Below are 27509 nucleotides of genomic sequence, written 5' to 3'. Positions count from 1 at the left end.
GTGGTTGTTGTTTTTGTCAAATTTGAGGATGGCCATGAAAGGTTGAGGGAATAATTTGTTTTCTTTTTGCTTAGGTAAATTCCAGAGAAACATTCCTCTTACTATTTTCATGTAAAGAAATTTAATTTCTCCTTGTTTCTTTTTTTTTTTCCTCAGTGGAGTTAAAAATAGCATGGATGTATTTATTTTGTGCCAATTTCCCTTAGGATGTCTGCAGATGTTAACAAATACTTCAAAGTCTAAAAAGGAACTTCAAATTTTCACATTGGAGTGGGTGGAGAATAGAAGGTCCTTGATCTCTATTAACTAACTTAGCTGGATATCAACATTATTGTTTTCACTGCTAATATTTTTTTTGTAATGAGAATATGAATATTTTTATTTTAAGGGAATTTTATATCTGTAATAAACTCATAAGTATTAGTTCATTCATTATCAAAACATATCCCACTCTAAACTCAGAAAAACAGGCCATTTAAAAGGAAACATTTGACATAAGAATAAATTAAATGGGCATGAAAAGGAAAAATGACATCTATTTAGAACTTTGGAGGGGATTTCAGGTTATTAGACTGTGTGTTATTACCAACTCTTGATTACTGATATTAGTGTAGTAAATTCATACATAGCACTTAGGTAATATGAGTAAATGGAACCCAAAGTCAATTGCACTCAAAAGAAGTGCAATGTAGTTGAAGACTTTTGAGATAGGCACAGGAAAAACTAATTGATAATAAAAAACAATCATACGGATGGCGCCTGTGGCTCAAGGAGTAGGGCGCCAGCCCCATATGCTAAGAGTGGCCTGTTCAAGCCCAGCCCTGGCCAAAAAAACTGCAAAAAAAAAAAAAAAAAAGAAAAGAAAAGAAAAACAATCATACAAGGGGAACACTGAGTGAGTGGAGGCAAGACACAATAGGATTTCATCAACATTAGCTCCCTCAAGACCAGCCCAGTGGGCTCGTGCCTATAATGCTAGCACTCTGGGGGTGCTAGCCCACTCAGTGGGCTCGTGACAAGGGTGGATGGCTTGAGCTCAAGAGTTCCAGACCAGCCTGAGCAAAAGCAAGACTCCATTTCTACTGAAAATGTAACAACTAGCCTGGCATTGTGGTGGGCACTTGTAGTCCCAGCTACTTGGAAGGCTGAGGCAAGAGTATCGCTTGAGCCCAAGAGTTTGTGATGCCACGGCACTCTACAGAGGGTGACAAAGTGAGACTGTCTCAAAAAGAAAAAAATAAAATGTAGCTCTCTCAGCAATTTGAATGATTTCATGAAGCAGGTAAGATAGTTTCATAGGAAATTGGAAGAGGGAGAGTGGAAGTGGAGGGCCTCAGATGATCACAATATGAAAAAGTAGGAAAATGGAAGGGGCAGAAATGTTCAGACGGTGAAAAGTAAGAAAACCATAGTTTAGTTTATCAAAGATTTTATCAACAAGTCCCCTGGAGGAAGTCAAGATTGGAAGGTTAGTTTGATTTATCAACATCTAGGAAAGTTGAAAATGCATATAGCGTATGTTCTGGTCGGTGGTGTGGCAGGATCGAAGGCACTCTTAGCTGGGTAATTGTGAAAATTCAGTAAAAAGATGATTTACAAAAACATGGGGTAGGGTTAATGGCAACTTCAAAAAACAACAAGGAAGCAATAGCAGGAGAACCTGGGGGACTCTGTTGCTGCTTCTAGGCCTGAAGGGACAAAAAGAAGATGTGGTTATCAGAATCCCAGAACCCAAGGAGAACAGCAGTGGCAGCGGGTGAGCCAGCCAACAGGAGCTGTAGTCTTAGATGGAGGAACGCAGCCAGGTACAGAGGTCGACAGGATGTGGTCCAGGATTTGCTTTCCTGCTGACATCTCCCACTGGCCAAACTCAGTGAGAAGCCAGAGGTAAAAGCTTCCTGGGGTACAGGGTAGAGAGGAAGAGAGAGTAGATCTGAGGGGCAAATGGAAAACCTCCAGCATGCCACATGACCCACAATCCTACCTCCAGGTTTCCACCTCTGGAAAGTCTTCTATGTGTGTGCAGGAGGACACGAGCCAGACAGAGAGTGGGGGGGGGGTAGGATGTGAGCTTGCAGGGTTAAGCAGTGTCCCGCTCAGGGAGGGCATTTGGATGGTGGCGTGGAGGTGGTGGGAGGGATGGGGAAAGGGGTGAAAGAAAAAAGAGAGGTTGGGCGGCGCCTGTGGCTCAAAGGAGTAGGGCACTGGCCCCATATGCTGGAGGTGGAGGGTTCAAACCCAGCCTCAGCCAGAAACTGGGAAAAAAAAAAAAAAGAAAAAAGAAAGGAAAAAGAGAGGTTCCTAAGAAAGGGGAGAAGAGGATGAGTGAAGAGGCCAGCCTCACCTTAGGGTAATGACGGGGCCAGCTGAGCCTGAACACAGCAGCTGTAGTGCTTGTTATGAAGCAGGCAGCAAGTATCAGTCATGCTATCTATTTTTTAAAAAAATGTTTTTAATGTATCCAGGTAAAATTAACATTAACATAAGATTTAGTTATCTCTGTTTTAAGTGAACTATTCAGTGCATTTAGTACATTCACAACCACAACCTTTCTCTACTTCTAAAACATTTCCACCACTCCAAAATGAATCACTGCATACCCATAGCAGTTTCTCCCCCACTTCTCAATTCACCTGCCTCAGCCACCCAGAGTGCAAGACGTGGGCCACCACCCCAGTCATAGGATTGTTATTGGAAGGAGGAGGAGGAAGGATACAGGCCTGGGAGAACAAATGATAAATAATTATTTTGGTCAGCATAATTGTGCCTATGGCTTAAAGATCATACACTAGGTCTGAACCATAATTACTCAGTGCCTACGTGTTATTTTATTTCAGGACCTGGGTGAAATTGAGCTTGAACCTTTAAGTAAACAGGCTAGGGAATGGAGGATCTAGTGCAGGTCATGGTAAAAGGTGCGGGCACATTTTCTTAGATTTGAGTGAAGGAGAAAGAAATTAGGAGGAAATGGCAGTGCCTGTGGCTCAAAGGAGTAGGGCGCCAGCCCCATATGCCGGAGGTGGCGGGTTCAAACCCAGCACCAGCCAAAAACTGCAAAAAAAATAAAATAAAATAAATTCTAACATTCCTATATTTAAAAAAAAAAAGAAATTGGGAGGAAAGTATTTATAATCCTCAGTTTCAACTGGATTATACAACATATACCCAACTGAATTAAGATATGATTCATAATCTATATTTGTAATTCTGTTTCTTAATCATAAAATGCGTGATATCTGTCAATGTTACGGTTTTAAGACTTAAGAGAGGTAAATGAACTGTTTTGGTTTTCTCCTACTGCACCAGAGACAAACTTCAATAAAGGGAATAAAGTCTCACTTTCACAAGCTGCATATGAGAGAGACCTATGCATGGTGCAGAGGAATTGCTGCTCTAGGTGGGAGAGCCTTGCCAGATCAAACAATGAGCTCTTCACTATTACACTTTTAGCCCCACTTGACCTAAGAGCTCCTGCAGGCTAAGAAAAAATAATATTTTTCCCAGGGTGATAGTCATTGGAGAATTTCTAATCTCGGCTTATTAGAAAAATTGATTTTTTTTTTTTGTAGTTTTTGACTGGGGTTTGAACCCCCACATCCGGCATATGGGGCCTCCGCCCTACTCCTTTGAGCCACAGGCGCAGCCCAAATGATTTTTTTTTTTTAAAGATCCAGGCTGACACTTTTGTACGCAGGCTGGACTCAAAATTTATGTTCAACTATTTTATGAGAATCAAGAATGCAATAATAACAATCATAATGATAAATAGTGACTTCTCTTTATTGCTACTATGTTGGCTTTGTGTTGGATTTTTTTTTTTTTTTTTGAGACAGAGTCTTACTCTTTCCCCCTGGTAAAGTGCTTGAGCAATCTTCTTGCCTCAGCCTCCCAACTAGCTGGGACTACAGGCATGTGCCACTGTGCCCTTCTTGCCTTGGCTTCTCAGAGTGCTAGGATTATAGGTGTGAGCCACCACACCCACCCTGTATTAGATATTTTGTCTGCCATAGTTTATTTGATCCCTACCATCATTCAGAAAGATAAATTAGCACCAGGTCACTTGGCTGAACTGAGTGTCTGACTGAGGTCTTTCAAGTGTTTCTCTGAAACCCCCTTTCTCCACAGCCCCCTGAACTAGAGGACTATATGCTCTTAGTGGCCCCAGGTCCCCCACGAATTCTGGCACCTGGGATTGAGGGTCCTGAGGCCTCACTGCCAAAGCTCCCTGATGGCCATGGGCTCTCTCTTTGGCCCTCTAATCACCTGCCTTCTCCTGCTGGTTCCTGAGGGTGGAAATATGGGAGGACTGGGCAGTGAGAACTGAGGCATTGGGACTGCCTTCTTGATGTGCCTACATAAATTGAGTTTTGCTAAGTTCAAAGTTTTAATGAAATTACATAAACTAAAGTTCAACAAGTTTGAGATTTGATTGATTATGGCAGGAAATAGAGATCAGAAATGTGGATGTTAAAGAGAGTGTGTACTCAGTTGAAATATTCAACAGCAGAGGCCTTGCTACCAAAAGACAAGACATCCTTTCCCCTAAGTGAGGCGCTGAGCCTTCCCCAGATAAAACCCTGGGTGACAGTTCTCTGACAGAGATCTTTAGTGAAGGCTTGACCTCTTCCCTCAATAAGAGTCTGTACAGGGGTCTGTGAAATTAATGAACAGGGTGCAAGACATGCTGGAGACAGTACAGACACTAAGATCTCCACAAGAGAGAAACATTTTCTCTCTCCGGGAGATAAGAGGAAAATGCCTCTTTCTCTCTAGCTCTGTGATGTGGGTATGGCATCAGCCTGTCTGCCCAGCAGGGACAGGGTGGCTTAATTGCTGCCTCAGGAAACTGCTAGCCAAACTGGGGTCTATCCTGACATCCTGCTTCTGAGCTTTGTTACTTGTTTCACGACCTGCATCTCCTTCTTAAGCCTATAAATAACATGTAGTAAAAAGAGAACTAATTACAAGAGTTAGTTAAAAAGTAGCTTAGCTGGCTTGGCGCCCCTGGCACGTGGTTGCTGCGCCGGCCACATGCTCCGGCCACATGCACCAAGGCTGGTGGGTTTGAACCAGCCCAGGCCAGCTGGACAACAATGACAACTGCAACAACAACAACAAAAATAGCCGGGTGTTGTGCTCCCGGCTGCTTGGGAGGTTTAGGCAAAAGAATCGCTTAAGCCCAAGCGTTGGAGGTTGCTGTGAGCTGTGATGCACTCTACTGAGGGCGACACAGTGATACTCTGTCTCAAAAAAAAAAAAAAATAGTAGCTTAGCTGGCAATGTGGGCATAGGTGGTGCCTGTGGCTCAGTGAGTAAGGCGCCGGCCCCATATACCGAGGGTGGCGGGTTCAAACCCAGCCTTGGCTGAACTGCAACCAAAAAATAGCCGGGCGTGGTGGCGGGCGCCTGTAATCCCAACTGCTCGGGAGGCTGAGGCAGGAGAATCGCGGAAGCCCAAGAGCTAGAGGTTGCTGTGAGTCCTGTGTACATCATGGCACTCTACTGAAGGCAGTAAGGTGAGACTCTGTCTCCACAAAAAAAAAAAGAACAGTGACACGCTGCAAGGCTGCTTTTACTAATCTATTGATTTGCTGATGAAGTAATAATGTATACACTAAAAATAGAGTCAACTCAGAACAAAGGGCCTTTTGCCAGGATGTCACCTTAGGAGGCAAAGGCCCCGTAGGCCCAACTGTGCTTAAATCTATATTCTGTCTGTCTTTTTATTTCTTTCATTCCCTCGTCACCACTAGGCACTGAGAAAGAACTGAAGAATAGTTTGGGGTGGGTCCCCAACAGGTTCCTGCTTGGAATGACTCTCAGATGCTACTGTAACTCTGCTTCAGAGAAGCGAGAGTCCACTTTTCTTTTCCCAATAGGCTTATATTTTGGTCTTGCCATTTTCTCCAAGGCCTATGCCAATGAAAATTGTCCTGTGCATTCAGGTCTGGGCCAGTGTCCTCTGGGCCAGTGTTCCAATGGGTGTGCCTGATTTCAGGCCTATCCTGGTGGTAATTTGGGCTCTGTGCTTATGAAAGAGAAAACTTTTCAGACTCTTCAGACACATGATCGGATATTGAAGCAGTGGCTAGACATTCTTTTACAATGGTAAGTGTTGTAGGAAATGTTTCTTCTCCAAAATACATGTAAATTACAGATCCCTGTCCTTTGGAGGCTGGAAGCTTCTGTGTTACAAATACAAAGGTAGTGTTATAAGGGTTTGCAAAAGTAAGTTTTGTGTTTTTCTAATTATAAAAATGATACTTAGGCTAGGTGTGGTGGCTCATGCTTGTAATCCTAGCATTGTGGGAGGCCAATGGGGGAGGATCATTTGAGGCCAGGAGTTTAAGACCAATTTGAGTAACACACTTTCTACCAAATAGCAGAAAAATTAGCTGGGCATGGTGGTGCATGCCTATAGTCCCAGCTACTCCAGAGGCTGAGGCAGGATAGCTTGACCCTGGGAGTTTGAGGTTGCAGTAGATGCCACTCCACTCTAGCTCAGGCGACAGACTGCAGCCCTGTTTCAAAAAAATAAAATAAAATAAAATAAAATAATTAAATTTCAGTGTTTTACAGAAAACACTGAAATAATGGAGAATGAATGGAGAAATAATGGAGAAAAATGGAGAATCATTGAGAGCAGTTTTGTGTATATAGTATCATTATTTTGAGCTTTTAGACACACATAAACACAACAGGGATTATACTCAATATGGTCTCTTTTACTGCTATTTCTTTTTACTATTATTCTGCTAGCATTTCTCTATATCATTAAAATTCTTTGAAAATGTATTTAGTAACCATATAATATTTTATTTGGTGAATGTACTGTGCATAATTTAACTGATCCTATTCAGAGACTTCGGTTGATTGGAATGATAGATGTGCTGCGATGAACTGTGCATTCATTTCTCTGTGCAATTTTATGGCCTTACAATGGGATTGCTACCATAGAATCCTAGTGGTAGAATTACTGAGATGAAGCACAAGATTATCTAAAGTGGTGGTTTAACAACATTTCTAGATTCTTAACTATTGTTTTTTTCTTTTTTGTGAGATAGAGTCTAGCTATGTCGCCCATGGTAGAGTGCTGTGGCGTCATAGCAACCTCTAGCTCTTGGGCTGAAGCAATCCTCTTATCTCAGCCTCCCAAGTAGCTGGGACTACAGGCGCCCGCCACAACGCCGGGCTGTTTTTTTGTTGCAGTTATCATTGCTGTTTAGCTGGCCCAGGCCGGGTTTGAACTCGCCAGCCTGGGTGTATGTGGCTGGCACCCTAACCACTGAGCTAAGGGCACCAAGCCAACATTCCCCAACTATTGTTAAAGACACAAAGATTGTGTTTATAGTGACCATAGCTACCAATATTTACTCTATTAGAGATCAAAAAATGAGAATTACAAAAATTACTTCATGTTAAAATAGCAATAAGAAACCCTTTATTTCTGAGTGACTGGAATGAATTAATGAGAGGTAGAGATCAATATGCAAGTTTCCTGCAGAGGCTCAAAGAATTCCTGAGATTCTGGTCCTGTTAACTGACACAAAAATGGAGCAGGAGGGAGGTGGGAAGGAGTTAGCAGTGGGGAAGGTAGACATGGGGAAGATGGTGAGTCTGAGAGAGAGTCCTACACTCTCCCTCCTGGACGTGTGGAAATTTTCAAGACTCCAGGCCACTAGGTGGAAGTTCAAAGGTTTACGTCACATCCTACTTTATCACACTTTTAAAATACCTTTCTAAATACCTGTTTTGTAGGGTTTGAAATACTTGCGTTGTGTAAAGGAAACTGAGCCCTGATCTTTCGGGTAAGACTTTCTGCTTTAGAGACCTGGAGAATCATGAGAATGGCATGTGAGCTGTGTACGTGCAGGAGATCAGAAAACTGGCCTCCAAGGGAGAATGTATACGTGAGGTGTGGCAATACCCGGCCTAAAGGTCATGGTAAAGATTCTCTAAATTCCAAAGGTCTCTTGACACTAGAGGCAGAGGTCTTGCTTAAGGTCTGAGATTTTGCAAAACAAGTTGGAGACATTCTGTCTGACACTTTCCATATTGCCACTTCTTTTTTTTTTTTTTTGAGACAGAATCTCAAGCTGTCTCCCTGGGTAGAGTGCTTTGGCATCACAGCTCACAGCTCACAGCAACCTCCAACTCCTGGGCTTAGCGATTCTCTTGCCTCGGCCTCCCAAGTAGCTGGGACTACAGGTGCCAGCCACAACGCCCAGCTATTTTTTGGTTGTAGTTATCATTGTTGTTTGGCAGGCCTGGCTGGATTTGAACCCACCATCTCTAGTGTATGTGACTGGTGCCTTAGCTGCTTGAGCTACAGGTGCTGAGCCCATATTGCCACTTTTTAAATGCTGATGTCCGGTAAGTAACTTTTTTTTTGAGACAGAGCCTCAAGCTGTTGCCCTTGCTAGAGTGCTATGGCATCACAGCTCACAGCAACCTCCAACTCCTGGGCTTAAGCGATTCTCTTGCCTCAGCCTCCCAAGTACCTGGGACTACAGGTGCTACCACAACGCTTTTTTTTGATTATAGTTGTCATTATTGTTTGGCAGGCCTGTGCTGGATTTGAACCCACCAGCTCTGGTATATGTGGCTGGTGCCTTAGCTGCTTGAGTTACAGGCACTGAGCCTGGTAAGTTTGTAGCTGCTTTTTTCTGCTTTGTAATAATAAATACAACCTGAATTTACTCAGGAGAGCTCCTCCCAGAGTTCCTCATTCCCTGACACAGACTCTGTGTTAAGCCTCTTCATTCCTTGGGCCAAGACCCCCTCTTCTAGTGACCCCGAACCCCTTCAGCATTATAGGGTCTTTTTACAAACACTAGGCCATTTATCCTCAAAACTAAACCATGAGATAGGTTACAGATAGTTCTCAGCCTGTTCTTTTGTTGAGACAGAGTCTCAAGCTATAGCCCTGCATAGACTTCCATGGCATCACAGCTCACAGCAACCTCAAACTCCTGGGCTCAAGCCTCACACTCCTAGGCTCAAGCAATTCTCTTGCCTCAGCCTCCCAAGTAGCTGGGACTACAGGCACCCACCACAACGCCTGGCTATTTTTTTGTTGCAGTTGTCATTGTTTAGCAGGCCTAGCCAGGTTCGAACCTACCAGCCTCAGTGTATATGACTGGCACCCTACCCACTGAGCTATAGGTGCCAGCTCTTGGCCTGTCCTTGAAGACACCACATACATAATAGAGTCTTGTCTGGAACCCACTCATTCTTATTGCTAGTCTGGTAGCATGCCCATTGATTTAAGAGAGTGAAATTTTTATTGCTTCAGCAGTCTATCTTCTAAATTTGCTCCTTCTAAAAGTGTTTAAGAGGTGTAGAAAATTACTCCCTAGTTGGGCGGCGCCTGTGGCTCAAGGAGTAGGGTGCTGGCCCAATATACTAGAAGTGGCAGGTTTAAACCCAGGCCCTGGCCAAAAACTGCAAAAAAAAGCAAGTTACTCCCTAGATTACCAGGCACATACCTGGCTGTCTCCTGGGTAGTCAGACTTTTCTTATCTTTCATTTTCCACTGATAAATATATAAACAAGGGACAATGGCCAGACCACAGAGGGCAATACAGCTGTGACCCACAACCTCTCCAGCAACCAGCTGGGGATGCCAAACCACTTGGCTTCCAACTCAGTATCTCAAACCCCTTTCCAACTCGGGACCAATCAGAGAAAGCCAAACACGCTCCCCAAACTCGTCACCTAAGTCGCTCCACTTCTAGGTAGCCCACCTCCACCTTCCCTGTGCCAACAACCTTTAATCCAGGCGTACCTGATGCCTTCCCTTTTTTCTTCTATAAAGCTTTCCCAGTACTCTGCCTGCCTTGGGTTTCTGCCAAATGCAAATGATGGAGGCTGACTTCCTTACTATAGCAAGCTCTGAATAAATAGCCTCTGTACTCATTTATTTCCACACCACTGAATGAATAATAAGGGATGTTATAAAGCTAAATTATGAAAAGAGCATCAGTTATTAAGTGTTTATAAAGCACTTTACAATCATTTTAGTATGCCTCGCAAACACCTTGTGAAGTACTGATATCCCCATTCTAGAGATTTTAGAGCTGAGAAAATTGAGAAGGAACCATGAGATTAAGTGACTTGCCCAGAGCTAGGATCAGAACATAAGGCCCCCTGGGTTTGAGGTCTGTTTATGCACTGAGCTCGGGCTGTACTTTGGAATCATTACCATTTTCAAGCATTTTACTCTGGGTTGAGTGAATATTAAGAAGTAGACCGCATTTCAGCCTGGCAGGCGCAAAAGTATTGTTTTTAGTTTGTTTTTCTAAATTTTAGTAGAAGACATATGGGCTCCATTAACTTTACTATGTAGCACAATTTTGAAGAGAGATTCTTTTCCAAAAAATTTTTCGCCATAATTTCACATTTTAAAGTTCAGCACACACTATCAACCTGTGATGCTTTTTTTTCCTCAAAGTTGGGCCTTTTTCCTCTCTGCTGCAACAGGGAGGGTGGGGGGCCATATATCCAGGCAGGGGTATGTTTTGTTATCGTGGCTGGAGACAGTCTCCAAAGTCATGTACAGGCGGGTGGGGGATGGGTGTGTAACAGTGCTGGACAAAGTCCCTCTAACACAAGGCTTTCTTCTTTTTTAAAAAAAAGATAAGAACTGGGCGGTGCCTGTGGCTCAAGGAGTAGGGTGCCGGTCCCATATGCTGGAGGTGGCAGGTTCAAGCCCAGCCCTGGCCAAAAATCACAAAAAAAAAAAGATAAGAACTTTTGGTTCTCCCCTCCCTTGTCCAAGATTGTTAATGATGTTGACTGAAGAGAATATAAAAAAAGCTGAGATTTACAGCACCCACTGGGGTATGAGAACACTGGTCTGGAAAGCAGAGTCCAGAGGGAAAGGAGGACTTTTTGGAGCTCCTTGCTGTCTGCAAAAATGCAGCTGTCCCTGTCCTCCCTACTCTGGGGCCTTCACAAAGGCAGCAGTGTGGCAGCAGCACGGGCCTGTGTGCTGCTATACCTGGTCAGCACACCATGAAGCATCTTCTGTTTGTTAGGAACATTGGCTGAGGCTAGTAAATGCAGCACCACGTATAGAATCATTAAATATTAAACAGTAACATCCATTTGCTTGCTAATAGTTTACCTGGCTAGTCCCTGGAATCCTGTCATTCAGCCTCACGATAAATTTATACATTACCTCCAAATTCCATTTCTATGTATCCTTTCAGATTTCTTAATTTTCTTTTTATTTTTTTTAAGTGAAGGTAAAAGCTATGTTGATTAGTAGGATATAAGCACTCCAATTTGTACAAATAATCAACACATCGAATCCCATAATGGCATAAATGTATTTATGATCTATGTACAAGTGACTTAATAAAAAAAAAGAAAAGAAAATTCTATCAAAAAAAAAAGTTTCTTAGTTTGTCCTTGAACTCCCAGCTTTAAGTGATCCTCCTGCTTCAGCCTCCTGTCTTTTTTTCTTTTTAAAGCCTGCAAATATACCTGATCAGGAATGTGTTGTGATTGGTGGCAAAAGTTCCCTTTTCTTCCCCTGACGGTGTGAGTGAAGCAGACCTTCAGGGGTTGTGAGAACACTGGAAGTCTCCAAGGAAATGGGCTGCCCCTGTTCCTGTCTCCTGCTTAGCTCAGGCTCTGAAAGCAGCCATGACGCTGGAGGGGAATGAGGCGCAGGGCCTGAGAAGCTGAGAGGAGAGAAGAAGGAGGCAGAGGATGGGGCCCCACTGCCCCTAACTGCTTATTATTCTTATCTGGCTACATTTGGGCTTCCTTTTTTCCCATTAAAAGAATGTGCAAAAGCCGGGCATGGTGGCCCTCCGCTTGTAGTCCCAGGTATTGGGAGGGCTGAGGCAGAAGGATCATGTGAGCCCAGGAGTCCAGCCTAGGCAACATAGTGAGACCTCGCTAAAGAAAAGAAAAAAGGCCAAAAACCTGAGAGTGTTGGAGTCTACAACATGTTTAAAGTGGCCAGGTGTAGTAGCTCTAGGTAATCCTAGCACTCTGGGAGGCCGAAGCAGGAGGATTGCTTGAGCTCAGGAGTCCGAGACCAGCCTGAGCAGGAGTGAGAGATCCCATATCTACTAAAATAAACTTTTTTTAAAAAAGAAAAATTAGCTGGGCATTGTGGAGGTGCCCTATTTGGGCTCTTTTGCTAACTGACATGATAATCTGGGGACAAATATCTTTGATTCTGAGCCTTATTTTTCCTACAAAAGTTCTCTAAAAGATATCTCAATTAAAAATTATCCAAAAAAAGGGCAGCGCCTGTGGCTCAGTCGGTAAGGTGCCGGCCCCATATACCGAGGGTGGTGGGTTCAAACCCGGCCCCGGCTGAACTGCAACCAAAAAATAGCCGGGCGTTGTGGCGGGCACCTGTAGTCCCAGCTACTCGGGAGGCTGAGGCAAGAGAATCACTTAAGCCCAGGAGTTGGAGGTTGCTGTGAGCTGTGTGATGCCACGGCACTCTACCGAGGGCCATAAAGTGAGACTCTGTCTCTACAAAAAAAAATAAATAATAAAATAAAATAAAAATTATCCAAAAATATAAGAACACAAACAAAAACACATCACTGGCTTGGCATAGTGGTTACGGCGCCAGTGACATGCACCGAGAGTGGCAGGTTTGAACCCAGCCTGGGCTAGCTAAACCACAATGACAACTGCAACAAAAAATAGCCAGGCATGGGTGGCGCCTGTGGCTCAAAGGAGTGGGGCGCTGGTCCCATATGCTGGAGGTGGGGGGGTTCAAACCCAGCCCGGCCAAAACTGCAAAAAAAAAAAAAATAGCTAGGCATTGTGGCGGGTGCCTGCAGTCCCAGCTACTTGGGAGGCTGAGGCAAGAGAGTCGCTTAAGCCCAAGAGTTTGAGGTTGCTGTGAGCTGTGACGCCACAGCACTCTACCTAGGGTGACATAGTAAGACTCTGTCTCAAAACAAAAAACCAACACATCCTGTCAGCTCATACCATCTCCACCCAAAGGAGAGAAATAATAACAATCAAAATGCTCATCTCCTGGTCTCTCCACACATGGTCTTGGTTAAAATAAGAGTATACACTTCATTACTGTGCACTTGGATTTTGTCCAACTCTCCTCAAAAACGCATGTATGTGGGGTCTTGACTGGATTTTCTCTTTATGACATAGAAGCTGTTGCACACAAGCTGAATCACATTCCTGCTCATTGCTGAAAGAAAAGACCTTCAACAAACAGGTTATAAAATTCACTCGTGATCATTTATCGAATGTCTGCTGTGTGCCAGACACACATTTATGCATGGGGGATTAGAGAAACGTGGCTCTCCAGCATCTCACAGTCCCACAGAGTAACACTAGAAGATATTGTGGGAGTGATTCACCAATGGTGTGGGTGAAGAGCCTTGTCAGAAATCCAGGAGGGATAATACTTCTTGGGAGAGTCTGGAGAGACTACAGTGGAGCTGATTTTTTGGCATGGTCTAGAAGGATGAGCAGAAATTTGCCAGGTGAGCAAGGGGTAGGACATTTACAGACAGAAGGAACAATGTGGCTCAAGAAGCCTGGAACATCTGAGAGATGGGGGTGTGGCTGCAGCTCAGCTTTTGTGAGAGAGAGGTAGATGGAGGGCAGTTAGGCTGGGGCCAGTGCATAGCAAGTCTTGTTAGGCCACACACAATTGGCAATCACCTCTGAAGATAATGGGGGGCACAGAGTGTCATGCCTGGAGTTATGTGCCTGTGATTTTTTTTTTTTTTTTGAGACATAATCTCACTATGTCACCCTTGGTAGATTACCATGGCGTCACAGCTCACAGCAACCTCTAACTCTTGGGCTTAAGTGAGTCTCTTGCCTCAGCCTCCCACATAGCTGGGACTATAGGCACTCACCACAATGCCCAGCTTTTTTTTGTTGTTGTTGTTGTAGTTGTCATTATTGTTTGGCAGGACTGGGCTGAATAGGAACCCGTCAGCCCTGGTGTATGGCTGGCGCCCTAGCCGCCGAGCCTGCTGTGTTATATTTTTAAGGTAACTTGAAGTTGGATGGAGGGAATGATGTGGGAGCAGAGCAAGGAGAGACAAGTTAGAGAGACCAAACAGGAGATGGCAGTGAGAATCACCGACTTGGAGAAGCATCTTTGAAAGAGAATAGGTAATATTTGGTAAATGTTGAATGGGGAGGCTGAGGCAGAGGGAGAAACATAGTATGAGTTTGAAGTTGCTCAGTACAAGAGGCTTTGGGAGGCGGGTAGTACTATCAACTGAAGTGAGAAGAGGCAGGGGAACAGGAGGGGTTCTTTACTCCGGTACGCCCCTGCCTACGGAGTGACCCTCAACTTTGGCACAGGTGTCAGTGACTGAAGAAGATGACAGGCTCTTGGTGGCTGAGAAAGTAGATGAAGCCTACACCAGAATAAGACCCACGATCTCTTAATTTCCATGCTTTTGGCTCCAAGTATCATTTAGTTTAACACCATTTAAAAGTTCTTATCTAAAATATGTCTGACCTACTGCAAATCTCTCTTTGGTTACACTGTGCATCATTCCAGTTACAAGTATGTAAAAAGTGGGCACTCTGGAGCCATACTGCCTGAGTCAGTGATACCAGGCAAGTCACTCAAGCCTCTCTGTCCTCGTTTCCTCATCTGCAAAATAAGGATAAATTCTTCGAAAGGTTGTTATAGGAATGAAATGAGCTAGCGTATGTACAGGTGAACCTGGCGTGTGGTCTAAATACCTTAAGTACTGTAGAAGTGTTTGCTGTCATTATTAGTAAGTAATGGGATACTCGACTGAAGATGGTTCAGATATTGAGATTTATTATCACAGGATAAGACTGAAGTTGGCAGTCTCCGGGCTGGTCCTGCTGCTTACCCAAGGCTTCCCGGACCAGACTCTTGCCAAGTCCCATGTCATACTCAGTGGGACTTCTTCCCTCCTCATGGCAGGGGGTCTTTGGTGGCTCTGAAGACCAATTCCTCATGCAGCTAGCACCCCAACATGGAAGAAGAGGATGGGGGCAGAAAGGGCTTCCTCTTTGTCCACCTCTCTCTCAACAAGCGGGAAAATCTTTCCTAGAAACCCCCAGAAGGTTTCCTATCAGCTGAAACTGGGTCACAGGCCCACTCCCTGAATCTGGCACTTCCAATCTGTAACAAATGAGGCAAAGTAGGGTGAGGACCGAAAACAGGTGGTGCCCACTGCAGTGTGGGGGCCACAGACTCCCAGGGCGCCTCTCTGAGGCCAGGGGTAACTGACACACAGAAATGCACTGATATTCATCTCCAGGGAATAAGCCACAGGCTTCATCCTTCAGGAGTCATTAGGATTTTTAAGAGTTGCTTTCTAGGGGCGGCGCCTGTGGCTCAGTGAGCAGGGCCCCGGCCCCATATACCGAGGGTGGTGGGTTCAAGCCTGGCCCCCGCTAAACTGCAACAAAAAAATAGCCGGGCGTTGCGGCGGGCACCTGTAGTCCCAGCTACTCGGGAGGCCGAGGCAGGAGAATCGCCTAGGCCCATGAGTTGGAGGTTGCTGTGAGCTGTGTGACGCCACAGCACTCTACCGAGGGCGATAAAGTGAAACTCTGTCTCTACAAAAAAAAAAAATAATAATAAAAGAAAAAAAAAAAAAGAGTTGCTTTCTAATCTTAGTGAGTCTCTGGTTGGTAAAATATGAAGAAAGGATATTTTAGAGCAGGAGGACCTTCCCAGTCTCCTCATCTGTTTCAGGTGCCATCTAACCTTCCCACAAACCAAAGGAGAAGGTCATGACTCAGCTTGTCTGAAAGGTCACCTGCTAGACACCAAGTGTGGGCACCTGCCGGCTTACCTGCCCTCGCATCAGCCTCACCCATGGTGCCAGGGCAATGAGTGGAGGCAGCTGTGTGAGGAGGGCTGTCTTCCCACCTGAGACCCTACACCCCATAGCCTCACTCATCTGGGCTCCCTACTACAAGAAGCCACTGCAGCAAGGTGGATGGAGACTCACAGGAGAACCAGGGGAAAAGCCTATATAAACCCCCACAAAAAGCCTTATTTCCACTCTCCAAATCCATTAGCAAAGAGAGGAGCGATTTTAAAATTCCAAGGGAGGCACTAATCTGATTCTAGCATACATGTGGATATTCAATAAATACTTGTTAAATTAAATTGACTCAAGGTTTTATTTATTCAACCTAGTTAAAGCTTATGTAAACCCCTTGGAGATTTGTGTCAAGCTGTTAAGACAGGAGATGAAGGGAGAGGTGAGGAGAGGAGGGGGGAGGAGGAGAGTAGCTGCTGAGGGAGAAGGAAGGGGTGAGGAGGTGAGCAGGAGGTGAGTGGAGGCAGAGGTGAGAAAGGAGAAAAGCCTATTTACGTCTTTCCTACGTTTGTCTTCATTGGTAAACTTACCAACCAGCTACTGCCCTCTAGTGCTCACTGTATAAAGTTTGCATCTGAATTCCATATTTACCTTTAAACTCTGGTGATACCTGGAAGGAGCCAAACATCTTGCTTTGCAGTTAAGTGAATTTAAGTCCAGATGAGTAAGTCCAGAGAGGTGAGGTGTGAAACTGACCTGGGCAGACTTTTGGACTTTTCATTACCCTATTTGTAATTTGTCTGGAAAACTTTCTTTATTAAAAGGCTTTCTTAGAATTTCAAAAACTAACCAACAAAAAATTATAGCACACTGATCTAAGTGCTGTATGTCATTTCCAATGTTGTTCCAAATAAAGCTAAAAATAACTGCTGTTCAAGTTTGTTTGTTTGTTTTGAGACAGGGTCTCACTCTGTTGCCCAGGCCAGAGTGCCATGGCATCAGTTTAGCTCAAGGCAACCTCAAACTCCTGGGCTCAAGCCATCCTCCTGCCTCAGCCTCCTGAGTAGCTGTACTACCGGCATGCAGGACCAGGCCTAGCTAAGAAGTTTAGGTAAGGATTTATAAGGACTGTTAATAAGTCTTAATACAAGTTTAGAAAATGTCTACAATGTTTAAAAAATAAAGTTTAACTAGAACATACCCAAAGTGGATTTGGCCACTTATTAGAACCGACTTACCACTGTCTCCATGTAAACTAATATTCTGTTAGAATTCTCCCAAAGGAAACTGTTTACTCGCTGATGGGAAAATGGGGGTGGGGAGAAGGGCATCTGTCATTTTAACTTGGAACACATATTCTCATCATTTAATCATTTTGCTGGTGGAAATAAATAATTATCTAGCTGAATGGGCCACCTTCAAGACTATTACCGAGTAACAAAAGATTTATTCAAATCTTTAATTGGAAGAAAATACATCTGGAAAAGGTTTTATTGGAATTCACACTTTTTATGTGATTCCATTAGAACTAATATCATAAACAGTTGATTTTATATGGAACCCAAAATATTAATGAATTGGAACCTAGACGTCCTAGGCTTTTTTCTTTGCATAAATTCAGCCAAATTTTCAGATTTGTATGGCAATTACACTTTATTGCTTTAGGTAGAGCTTTGTTTTCAGCTAATATTTTAGAGACAGATCATCTAAATTACCTAATTTGGTTCCTTTTCCTTGTCCTCGGAAAACAAACACAAAGAAAGTAGAAGGAGGAAAAAAAAAGAAAGTAGAAGGAGACATATTTGTCTTCAAAGTGCAAAGTCCTGCTAAGATCCGTAAGTGAACAGAGACTCACTGCACCTGGGCTTCGAGTTATTAAACGAATTGAGAGACGTTTAGTTTCATCTTTAGAGGTCCACATAGATTCCATTGATCAAATAGTCCAGTCTGGAGTAACGTTTCCTATGGAGGGATTCTGACAGCATTCTACCCAAGAGGACAAGACCTATCACCAGGAACAGAACACCAAAGACCAGGGTCCCAATGAGAAGCCACTTTTCAAATGGAAGGCCATATTGGTCTTTGGGCATGCTGCTCAGTGAGGACCTGCCTGGACTGGGCTTCCCATTCTCCTGGGAAGCAGTTTTGTTCATGGTGGAAGACTCAACATTGGACAAAGGAAGCGTAGCAGGGTTATGTATATCCTCTGTGTTCAAAGTCTGGTTGGAGATTTCTCTGAAGGGTACTGTTTCAGGGGTGACTTGCAAGTCTGAAGGTGCCTGAAATATGGTAGTTGGAAGTGTTGTTGTAGCCATTGCTGGAGGTGTAAATATTGTAGAAATAAGAGCCATGGGAGGCTGGGTGGTGACAGTGGTAACAGGTGGAGCTGTGGTGGCCAGCTGTGGCTGAGAAGTCCCAGAGGGTATCACTGAAACATTGGTGGGTACAAGAACTGCAGGCTTTGGAGGAGCAGAGATGGTACGTAGAGAAACAACAGCTGCTGTGGCTGGGAATGTAGTCACATTTTCAAGCAGCAGAAAAGCTACTTCTTTTTCTGAGGAAAACTGTGAACTTGGAGAATGGGCTTTCTCTTTATAAACATGGACCTGGGTACTTACTTGGTCAACCTTGGATAGTTTCCCCAAGTGATCTGAGGATCCAAATGTCTGAGAAAAATCATCTCCCTGTGAGTTATTAGTGGCCTTTGAATAACCGATCAGACGAGGTGGTAGGGTAGTGACAGCTTGTGAAGACTGGCCATGGGGGAGAGAATCTTCTTGGGCTACCTCTTGCCTTGGCAAATCAGTTCTGGTTGAAGGTGGAAAATCTGGAAATGTGTGGAAAATAAAAGGAAGACTTAACTAATTCTATGCTAAGGTTGGTTAAACATATAAACATATCAGCTTGTTCAATAGGTCCCTGAACTGTGGATACTTGATATTCCACTAAAAAGTGTACAAGAATGGAAAAATACAAATTGCTAAATGAGACTCTGATAACACCGCCTCTCCACCAGATGCTGTGGTTTATTTCCAGTAGATGGGACAGAAGAGAAATGCATGGAGGAGGATCAGACAAATTAAGGAAAAGGTGGGAGCTGCACAGCAGAGAAGCTGGGGGGTTAGGAAGATGGAGAGGGTTAAAGGGCTAAGGCCAGGGAAGACAGCTGGCTGGGCACTGGGTGCGGGCAGGAGAGGATTGCCTGGGCGAATGGGAGTGTGAGGCAAGGGCCCCTGCAGGACATGCCAACAGACTGAGATGATAACCAGGGCTAAAAGTAATAAGCAGGAGAGATTTCACAGGGGGGGCACGTAGCAGGCAAGAAAGGTGTGTGGCAGTTGTGGGAAGAGGTGAAGAAGTCAGGAGGGTAGCAGAGGCCCTGTGATGCACATCTGACTGGGAGGCAGCAGAGGGGTCCTGGAGGCTGAGGCAGCACCAGAGGGTTGAGCATACTTTCTAATTCAAACACAGGGCTGTATTATACCAGCACTCTGTCAAAAGGGGAGGCTATCTAGGAGATTACATTTGAACTGTCAAACATTAGAATGTTACAACCAATATCTTAGGATATGAGGGCAATGGGACCAAGCAATATTTGAAATCAGGATGGCCACAATGCAAACATAAAGAGCAGAAAACCACACACTCCTGAGATCTGCTGAGGAAGAACCAGCCTCAGATCCTGCCCCTGCTTTAGAAAGCTTAGAATTTTGCTCTTAGTCACACACACTGTCACAGTTCAAACTGGCATGGCTTGATCAAGCTGTCAAGGGCAGGGAATGATCACTTGAATTGTTCTGTGTTACTGTGCTGCTTTGCTAACCATTTCACTTACATTGGAACTGCAGAAAACACAAGGGAAGAAGCAGAAGAGTGCCCTAGCATTTATCGGTTCCCTCCCTCTCTCCTCCCTTCTCTTCCCTAGCTTGCCTTCATCCCAGTTTCTAAACTAGACCTCCTCTTCCTCTCTCCCAATAAGCAGATCTAGAGAGGCAACTTGGATTTGTAACACCTTGTGACTGTCTAAGCCTCACACCTCTAAGAGGTTCTGTAGAACAGCCACTTATCGGTCTATTCAGGCTAGGGGTCACCAAACTGCGGGCCGATGGAAAATCTGGCTGCCACCTCTCTTTGCATGGCTTGCAAGCTAAGAGTGGCTTCTACCTTTTTTTTTTTTTTTGAGACCAGACTTTCACTATGTTGCCCTTGGTAGAGTGCCCTGACATCATAACTCACAGCAACCTCAAACTTCTAGGCTCAAGTGATCCTCTTGTCTCAGCCTCCCAAGTAGCAGGGGCTACAGGCACCTGCCACAACACCCAGCTATTTTTTAAAGATGGGGGTCTCCCTTTTGCTCAGGCTGGTCTTGAACTCCTGACCTCCAGCAATCCACCTGCCTCAGCCTCCCAGAGTACTAGGATTACAGGCCGGAGCAACTGCACTGGCTGTTTCTACATTTTTAAATGGGTGGAAAAATAAATATCAAAGGAAAATACTATTTTGTGACACATGAAAAGTATATGGAATTCATATTTCTGAATCCATAAATAAAGTTTTATCAGCACACAGCAATGTTCACTTGCACCCATAGTATCTGTGGCTGCTTTTGTACTACAAAACGTCAGTAGGTACAGCAGATCATATAAGTCTCACAAAGCCTAAAATACTCACCAGAAAAGCCTAAGATACTATTTGGCGATTGAAAGAAAAAGTTGGCAGACACCTGCATAAGGATATAGTATTCTACTCTAATACAGAATTTGGGTGCCCAAAGTTCCTTTTTTCACCTAAGAACAGAGTTCTTGCTATAGGTACTATCACATTTATAGCATCACCATGATATAAACAGCATGTATAGTTTTAGATAGAATCAGATATTTTAAAAAACAAGACTCAATAGATCTCATTTGAAAGTTAAAAAAAGATTAAGTGAACACTCTGTGAGATATGTGAAATTAGAACTTAAATACAACCATTGATAAGCATGACCTATACAGGTGTTTTCTTTCTCAAGCATGCAAGCTCATAAATAAAATAAGGCTAGGGCTAGTCCCATTTCTTGATAAGATTCATGTATTGGCAAAGCTCCCAGAACCACACATGGATCCTCACACCTGCTCTGGTTACACACCCAGGAAGGTTTGCCATTGGGGTGTGGTACTTTCCCTGGGTCACACACAGGGGCCAAGAAGGGAGCAGGAAAACAGCCCTGTGCCCTCAACTCCTCTTTTAAGTCACTTGCAAGCAACTTCATTGAATGAAAAGATGAGGGACTGGCTATTAACTTGGATACTAGCTAAGCAAGTACCTTTCAATTTATTCTATTTCTGAATTCTCCATTCAGTTTTGGTAAAAAGACACCATAAAACTGCAAAAAAAAAAGAAGATTGAATAATCCCAAATTGCAATGATTTTATAGAATGAACAGAATCCACTATCATCTTTCAGACTTTCAGTCTGTAAATATTTATTAGTCAGTCAGTTATAGGAAACAGAGTTCCTCTAAACAAACCACCAGAGATCTATCTATATTTAATTTCACTTCAAACAGGAAGCAGATAATTTGTTTTTAATGGGGGTAATCTGAATTCATCAGCATGGGCAGACTCAGAGAGAGAATTACAAACACAACTTGTAAGTGTCCTGAAATGTCAACAGTTCTCTGTACATTATGTCCAGGGTTGGTGCCAAGTTGTCAGGTGCCCATCAACCTGCTCTGGGCTGATGGAGCCCCCTGGTGGCTGACACAAGAACTGCTTGATTCTAACTCCACTTACTCCCTTACACTTCAAAGATTTATACACATGTCAAGCTCCCTTTCCTCCCATTTCCCTTGGTGAGGATATTTACTACATACTGCCTGTTTTATACATGCAATTATAAGCAGCAACACTAAAAAAGTATCAGAAAAATTAGAAAACATACTTCACTACCCAAATGATTTCTATCATCACATCCCAGCAACAGATTATGTATTCAAATCTGTGCTACATATACCTTCTTAAGGAAGTATTTGACACATCAGGCTTCCCTGGTTTATAAACAAAATTCAGACACAGCCTCACCCAAGGGAGAAAGCAGTGCCGGTGCTCAAGTGCCCTAGGCAGTTGCATCCCCCAAAGTATAATACTTCACACTTAATATATTCTTGAGAAGCCATGATTCCACTTCTCCTCCCAACTATCTATCCAGATGTTCAAGTAAAAAACTGGGATTTGGTCCAGACATGGTGGCTCACACCTGTCATCCTAGCACTCTGGGCGGCTGAGGGAGGAGGACTGCTTGAGGAAGATAGTTTTGCACAGAATCTGGCACATGGTAGATGCTTAGGAAATATTTTTTGCATGAATTTCTTTCTAGGTCTGGACAATAAAATCCAGTGAGTTTGATTTCAGATAACGTAATTATAATAATAGGAACTTAATAACAAACACTAGAATTTTATATATTAACATGAGTCTTAACCCTTTCAAATAGTCACTCTAGAGACCTGTATACTTATTCAGATTTTCTGACTGTTCTAAAGAGGTGCTTTAAAAATGTATTACAGGCCAGGTGCCATGGCTCACTCTGGTAATTTCAGCACTCTGGGAAGCCAAGGCAGGAGGCCTCAAGCATGAGGCCAAGAGTTCCAGCCTAGCCTAAGCAAGAGCGAGACCCTGTCTCTACTAAATACGGAAAAATTAGCTGGGTGTGGTGGCACACACCAGTAGTCACAGTTACTCGGGAGGCTAGGGCAGGAGAATCACTTGAGCCCAGGAGTTTGAGATTATAGAGAGCTATGATGGTGCCATTGCACTCTAATCTGGGGATAGAGCAAGACTCTATCTCAAAAAAAAAAAAAATTTCATAAAAGTCTGTGTACTGGGCAGCACCTGTGGCTCAAAGGAGTAGGGTGCCAGCCCCATATGCCAGAGGTGGCGGTTTCAAATCCAGCCCCAGCCAAAAACTAAAAAAAAAAAAAAAAAAAAAAAAAAAAGGTCTGTGTACCTATTGTCCTTTTAAGGTAAAAACAAAAAACAGAATACTATCATGCTTTTCATTGGAAAGTAGATTTTGGTTTAATAAATTGAATTTCAATCATGAGATTTTCTGGCACATATCAATATTTGTGACCCCTTTTGGTAGTTTTATTTAGATTCATTTGTAGAAAATCTTTAATATAAACCATATCCTTAAATAATTCCAATTACAAAAGAAGATGAGGAATACTTTTATTACCTCTAATTATCCTGTAACTCATAAGTCCTTTTGCTGGTTTCAGAGGACAGGCTTCCTCACTGGGACAGAAAAATAGGTAGCAGTTGGGTTGTCCAGTTGTTTTTCGAGTGTCAAAGATCATCAAGTTACATGCTTTGTTCCCTACAATGAAAGGTTTCATTAGCATGATTTTGAAATTGGATTGTCTAAAAAGTAGGGCAAGCAGGAAGAATTTCATTTACCCTGGTGTCCAACACAAACACCTTTGTTCATTTTGCTGGCTGACCACTGAGTCACTTCCTTTTCCTCAATTTAGTCCCTTATAGCAATTTCATTTTATTTATTTATTTGTTTGAGACAGAATCTCACTTTGTGGCTCTCAGTACAGTGCCATGGCAGTCACAACTCATAGCAACCTCAAACTCTTGGACTTAAGCGATTCTCTTGCCTCAGCCTCCCAAGTAGCTGGGACTACAGGTGCCCACCACAACACCCAGCTATTTTTTAGAGAGGGGGTCTTGCTCTTGCTCAGGCAATCCACCCGCTTCAGCCTCCCAAGTGCTGGGACTGCAGGCTTGAGCCACTGTGCCCCCTTATAGCAAATTTAAAAGATACTGGCTTTAAAAATCTGAGTTAAGGTCGGGCACAGGAGCTAACACCTGTAATCTTAGTTCTGTGGAAGACAAGGCTGAAGGATTGCTTGAGGCTAGGAGTTTGAGATGAATCTGAGCAACACAGTAAGACTCGGCCTCTACAACAAAATAGAAAAGTTAGCCAGATGTTGGGGTGGGCACTTGTAGTCCCAACTACTCAGGAGGCTAAGGCAGGAGAATTGCTTAAGTTCAGGATTTTGAGGTTGTTGTGGGCTATGGTGACATCAGTACACTCTAGCCTGGGCAATGGAATGAGATGCTGTCTAAAAAAAGCAATGAAAAGAAAAGGAAAGAAAAAAGAAAATCTGAGTCAAGATAGTCTATGGTGAAATCAGTTTTTAATAGTACCTTGAATTCTGTAGAGTTAAGCCTTCCACTTGCTGAAATGTCCATCAAAATAAACATAGAAATACTGACTGTAATCTTTACACAACTCACAACCAAGTTGGGCCTAAAGAAATGGTTCTAACTCTAATGACTTCGTGTATCTCTTATGTACTGAAGGCATCTCAGACATCTGTAAAGCCATGAATTTGGCTTTCTCGGGTGGAGTCAGTAATATCACCACAGATATCATGGCTCCTCCCACAAAGGATCTGAGTAGCATATGGAATACAAGCCTATCCTTTTATTGTTACCAGAACCATTCTCCTTTTGGATTTTCTTCCAGTTGCCCCTCTTGCCTTTTCATTTTTGCTTTTCTATTTTCCTTCCTTCCTCACTTTTCTTTCTTTAACTTTCACTTCTGACTTCTTCAAGTCAGGCAATGTTTAGGGATTAAGCTCCTGGATGGACAGGAAGTTTAAAACCCCTGCAAGGGTTTTATCGAGTCATATTTCTTTCTTTCTTTTCTTTTTTGCAGTTTTGGGCGGGGCCGGGTTTGAACCCACCACCTCTGGTATATGGGGCCTTTCTTCTTCTTTTTTTTTTTTTTTTTGAGATAGAGTCACATGCTATGCTATCCTCTGTAGAGTACTGTAGTGTCACAGCTGACAGCAACCCCAAACTCTTGGGCTTAAGGGATTCTCTTGCCTCAGCCTCCCACGTAGCTGGGACTATAAGTGCCTGACAGAATGCCCGACTAGTTTTTTTTTTTTGAGACACAGTTTCACTATGTTGCCCCCCTGTGTTACAGCAAACAGCAACCTCAAACTCTTGGGCTTAAGTGATTCTCTTGCCTCAGCCTCCCAAGTAGCTGGGACTACAGACACCCACCACAACGCACGGCTATTTTTTTTGCTGCAGTTGTCATTGTTGTTTAGCTGGCCCATCCGGGTTCAAATCCACCAGCCTAGGTGTATGTGGCCAACTTGGTAACCACTGTGCTACGGGCGCCAAGCCTCATGTCACATTTCTACTACTCAAATAATAAAAGAGGCATTCTTTTTCTTCCTTTATTATTATTATTTTTTTTTAAGAGACAGAGTCTCATTTTACTGCCCTTCGTAGAGTGCTGGGGCATCATGGCTCACAGCAACCTTCAACTCCTGGGCTTAGGCAAGTCTCTTGCCTCAGTCTCCCAAGTAGCTGGGACTACAGGTGCCTGCCACAACGCCCGGCTATTTTTTTTGTTGCCGTTTGGCCAGGGCTGGGTTCGAACCCGCCCCCTTTGGTATATGGAGCCGGCGCCCTACCCACTGAGCCACAGGCGCCGCCTTTTCTTTCCTTCTTTCTTCTTTCCTTTCTTTCTCTCTTTTCTTTACTTTTCTTTCTTTCTTCCCTTTCTCTCTTTCTTTCTTTGTTGGAGACAGGGTCTCACTATGTTGCCCGGGCTGTCAAGTGGTCCTTCCACCTAAGCTCCCACATAGGTGGGAGTTCAGGCATGGGACACTGTGCCCTATGATATCATTCTGTCTGGCACTTAGATAAAGGGAGAGTCCATAGCCCCAAAGTGTATGCAAAATTTGGTGCTTTTTGTGTTGATGTGTATTTTTGAGCCCATGCCTATTATGAACTTATCAAAGTGCCTTTTGAACCCTAAACAGTTAAAAAAAAAAAGGTTCACACAGTAAGGAAAAAGCTTCAGACCCAGTAACTGAGATCCACAGGTACCTCTGCTTATAGTAAAGCAGTAACAGGACTTCAGTTTGTAAAATAAAGCAGCAAACCCTCACTTCTCGAAATTGAGGAGAAATGCAGGGTTTCATCATTACCTGCATTTACAGCACTCAGTCTGTAGGTGATGCAGGTGATGTTTCTATTTCACATAAATGTTGATGTCAACATTTAAAGAAAAACTAGAAACTTAGGGCGGTGCCTGTGGCTCAGTGAGTAGGGCGCCGACCCCATATGCCGAGGGTGGCGGCTTCGGACCCAGCCCCGGCCAAACTGCAACAGAAAAATAGCCGGGCGTTGTGGCAGGTGCCTGTGGTCCCAGCTGCTTGGGAGGCTGAGGCAAGAGAATCGCGTAAGCCCAGGAGTTAGAGGTTGCTGTGAGCCGTGTGACGCCACATCACTCTACCCGAGGGCGGTACAGTGAGACTGTGTCTCTACAAAAAAAAAAAAAACTAGAAACTTAAATAAAATCTCTGTAATTCTCATAAGTTACTTCCATAAACAGTATCCAAAAGCGTACTGCTCAATTTGAAACCAATAAGGAATTTTTTATCCTCACACCGAGTTCATGGTATCGTTTCTACACCAGTTTTCCAATTCTCCAACAATAACTGGATATCCTACAATTCAATTCAATACTGACACTACCTGGAATTAGCATCAGATTCAACAGGTTAAAGGGCCTGGACCCATAAGACTGCCTTTACTTCAGAAGCTAGCATCAAGTATTGGGTCTCCCTGTTACCCACATTTTTATGTCCGACTTGGCTATAGACTTGGGGTTCCCCAAAGCCCACTTCTCAGATTTGATAATTTGCTAGGACAACTAAAAGAATTAGGAAAATTGCTATATTTACTATTACAGTTTATTATAAAGGTTACAAATGATCAGCCAGATGCAGAGGCATGCAGGGTCTCGAGTACTCTGTTCCTGTGGAACCAAGGATGTGCCACGCTCCTTACACATGGATGTGCTCACCAACTTAGAAGCTCCCCAAACCCCATAATTTAGGGGTTTGATGGAGGTTTCATTATATCATTATATAAGCGTTATTGATTAAGTCACAGGCCATTGTGATTGAACTCAATCTCTAGTCCTTCCTCTGAGGTCAGGGAATAGGGTTAAAAGTTCCAAGTTTCTAATCAAGGCTTGGTATTAGGGTCAGGCACAGTAGCTCACACCTGTAAGCTCAGCACTTTGGGAGGCTGAGGCAGAAGGATGGCTGTCAACATAGCAAGACCCCATCACTATAAGTAGCTGGCTATGGTGATGTGCACCTGTAGTCCCAACTACTCTGAAGGCTGAGATGAGAGGATTGCTTGAGCCCAGGAGTCCTTGCCTATAAAGAACTATGACTGCACCACTGCCCTCCAGTCTTGGCAACAGAATGAGACTCTGTCTCAAAAACAAGACTTGGTCTTTCTGAAATTCAGCACCCATCTAGAGTAGCCTCATTAGTACAAACTCAGTTATGGTTGAAAGGGGTTTGTCATTAGCAATAAGAAAAGACATGTTTCCATCACTCAGGAAATTCCAAGGTTTTAGGAGCTCCATGCCAGAAACTGGGGAGAAACACCAAATATACCTATATATGAATATATTATTAATATATAATTATACTACATATTATTATACCACAGCCATTATAGAAAGAAAAGGAAGTAAAAATCTAAGAGTGGGGGTGGTGTCTGTGGCTCAACGGAGTAAGGCTCCAGTTCCATATGCTGGAGGTGGTGGGTTCAAAGCCAGCCCCGGACAAAAACTGCAAAAAAAAAAAAAATCTAACTGTGGCTGGGTACCTGTAGCACAGTGGTTATGGCG

The 27509-nt window shown here is 43.6% G+C and overlaps 1 protein-coding gene across 4 annotated transcripts in view; it reads right to left on the bottom strand.

Annotated features, from left to right (window-relative positions):
• Positions 1–16147: 16147 nt before the first annotated feature.
• MANSC1 (MANSC domain containing 1) overlaps positions 16148–27509 on the bottom strand; it is a 28482-nt gene continuing 17120 nt past the window's right edge. For 3 of the 4 annotated variants that reach the window (XM_053556873.1, XM_053556872.1, XM_053556871.1), the window contains exons 3-4: positions 23001–23141; positions 16148–18606 (exon numbers count right to left, since the gene is read on the bottom strand). In XM_053556873.1, coding sequence (XP_053412848.1) covers positions 17687–18606; positions 23001–23141 — 1061 coding nt within the window. In that variant the 3' untranslated portion in view covers positions 16148–17686. The remainder of the gene's footprint in view (positions 18607–23000; positions 23142–27509) is intronic. The other variant, XM_053556875.1, reaches the window with a different exon arrangement.

Source organism: Nycticebus coucang, chromosome 12 (assembly GCF_027406575.1).
Source record: "Nycticebus coucang isolate mNycCou1 chromosome 12, mNycCou1.pri, whole genome shotgun sequence".
In the NCBI taxonomy this organism is placed as follows: Eukaryota; Metazoa; Chordata; class Mammalia; order Primates; family Lorisidae; genus Nycticebus; species Nycticebus coucang.
Note: the sequence above shows the minus strand (reverse complement) of the source record. Positions and strands in the feature narration are given on the sequence as shown.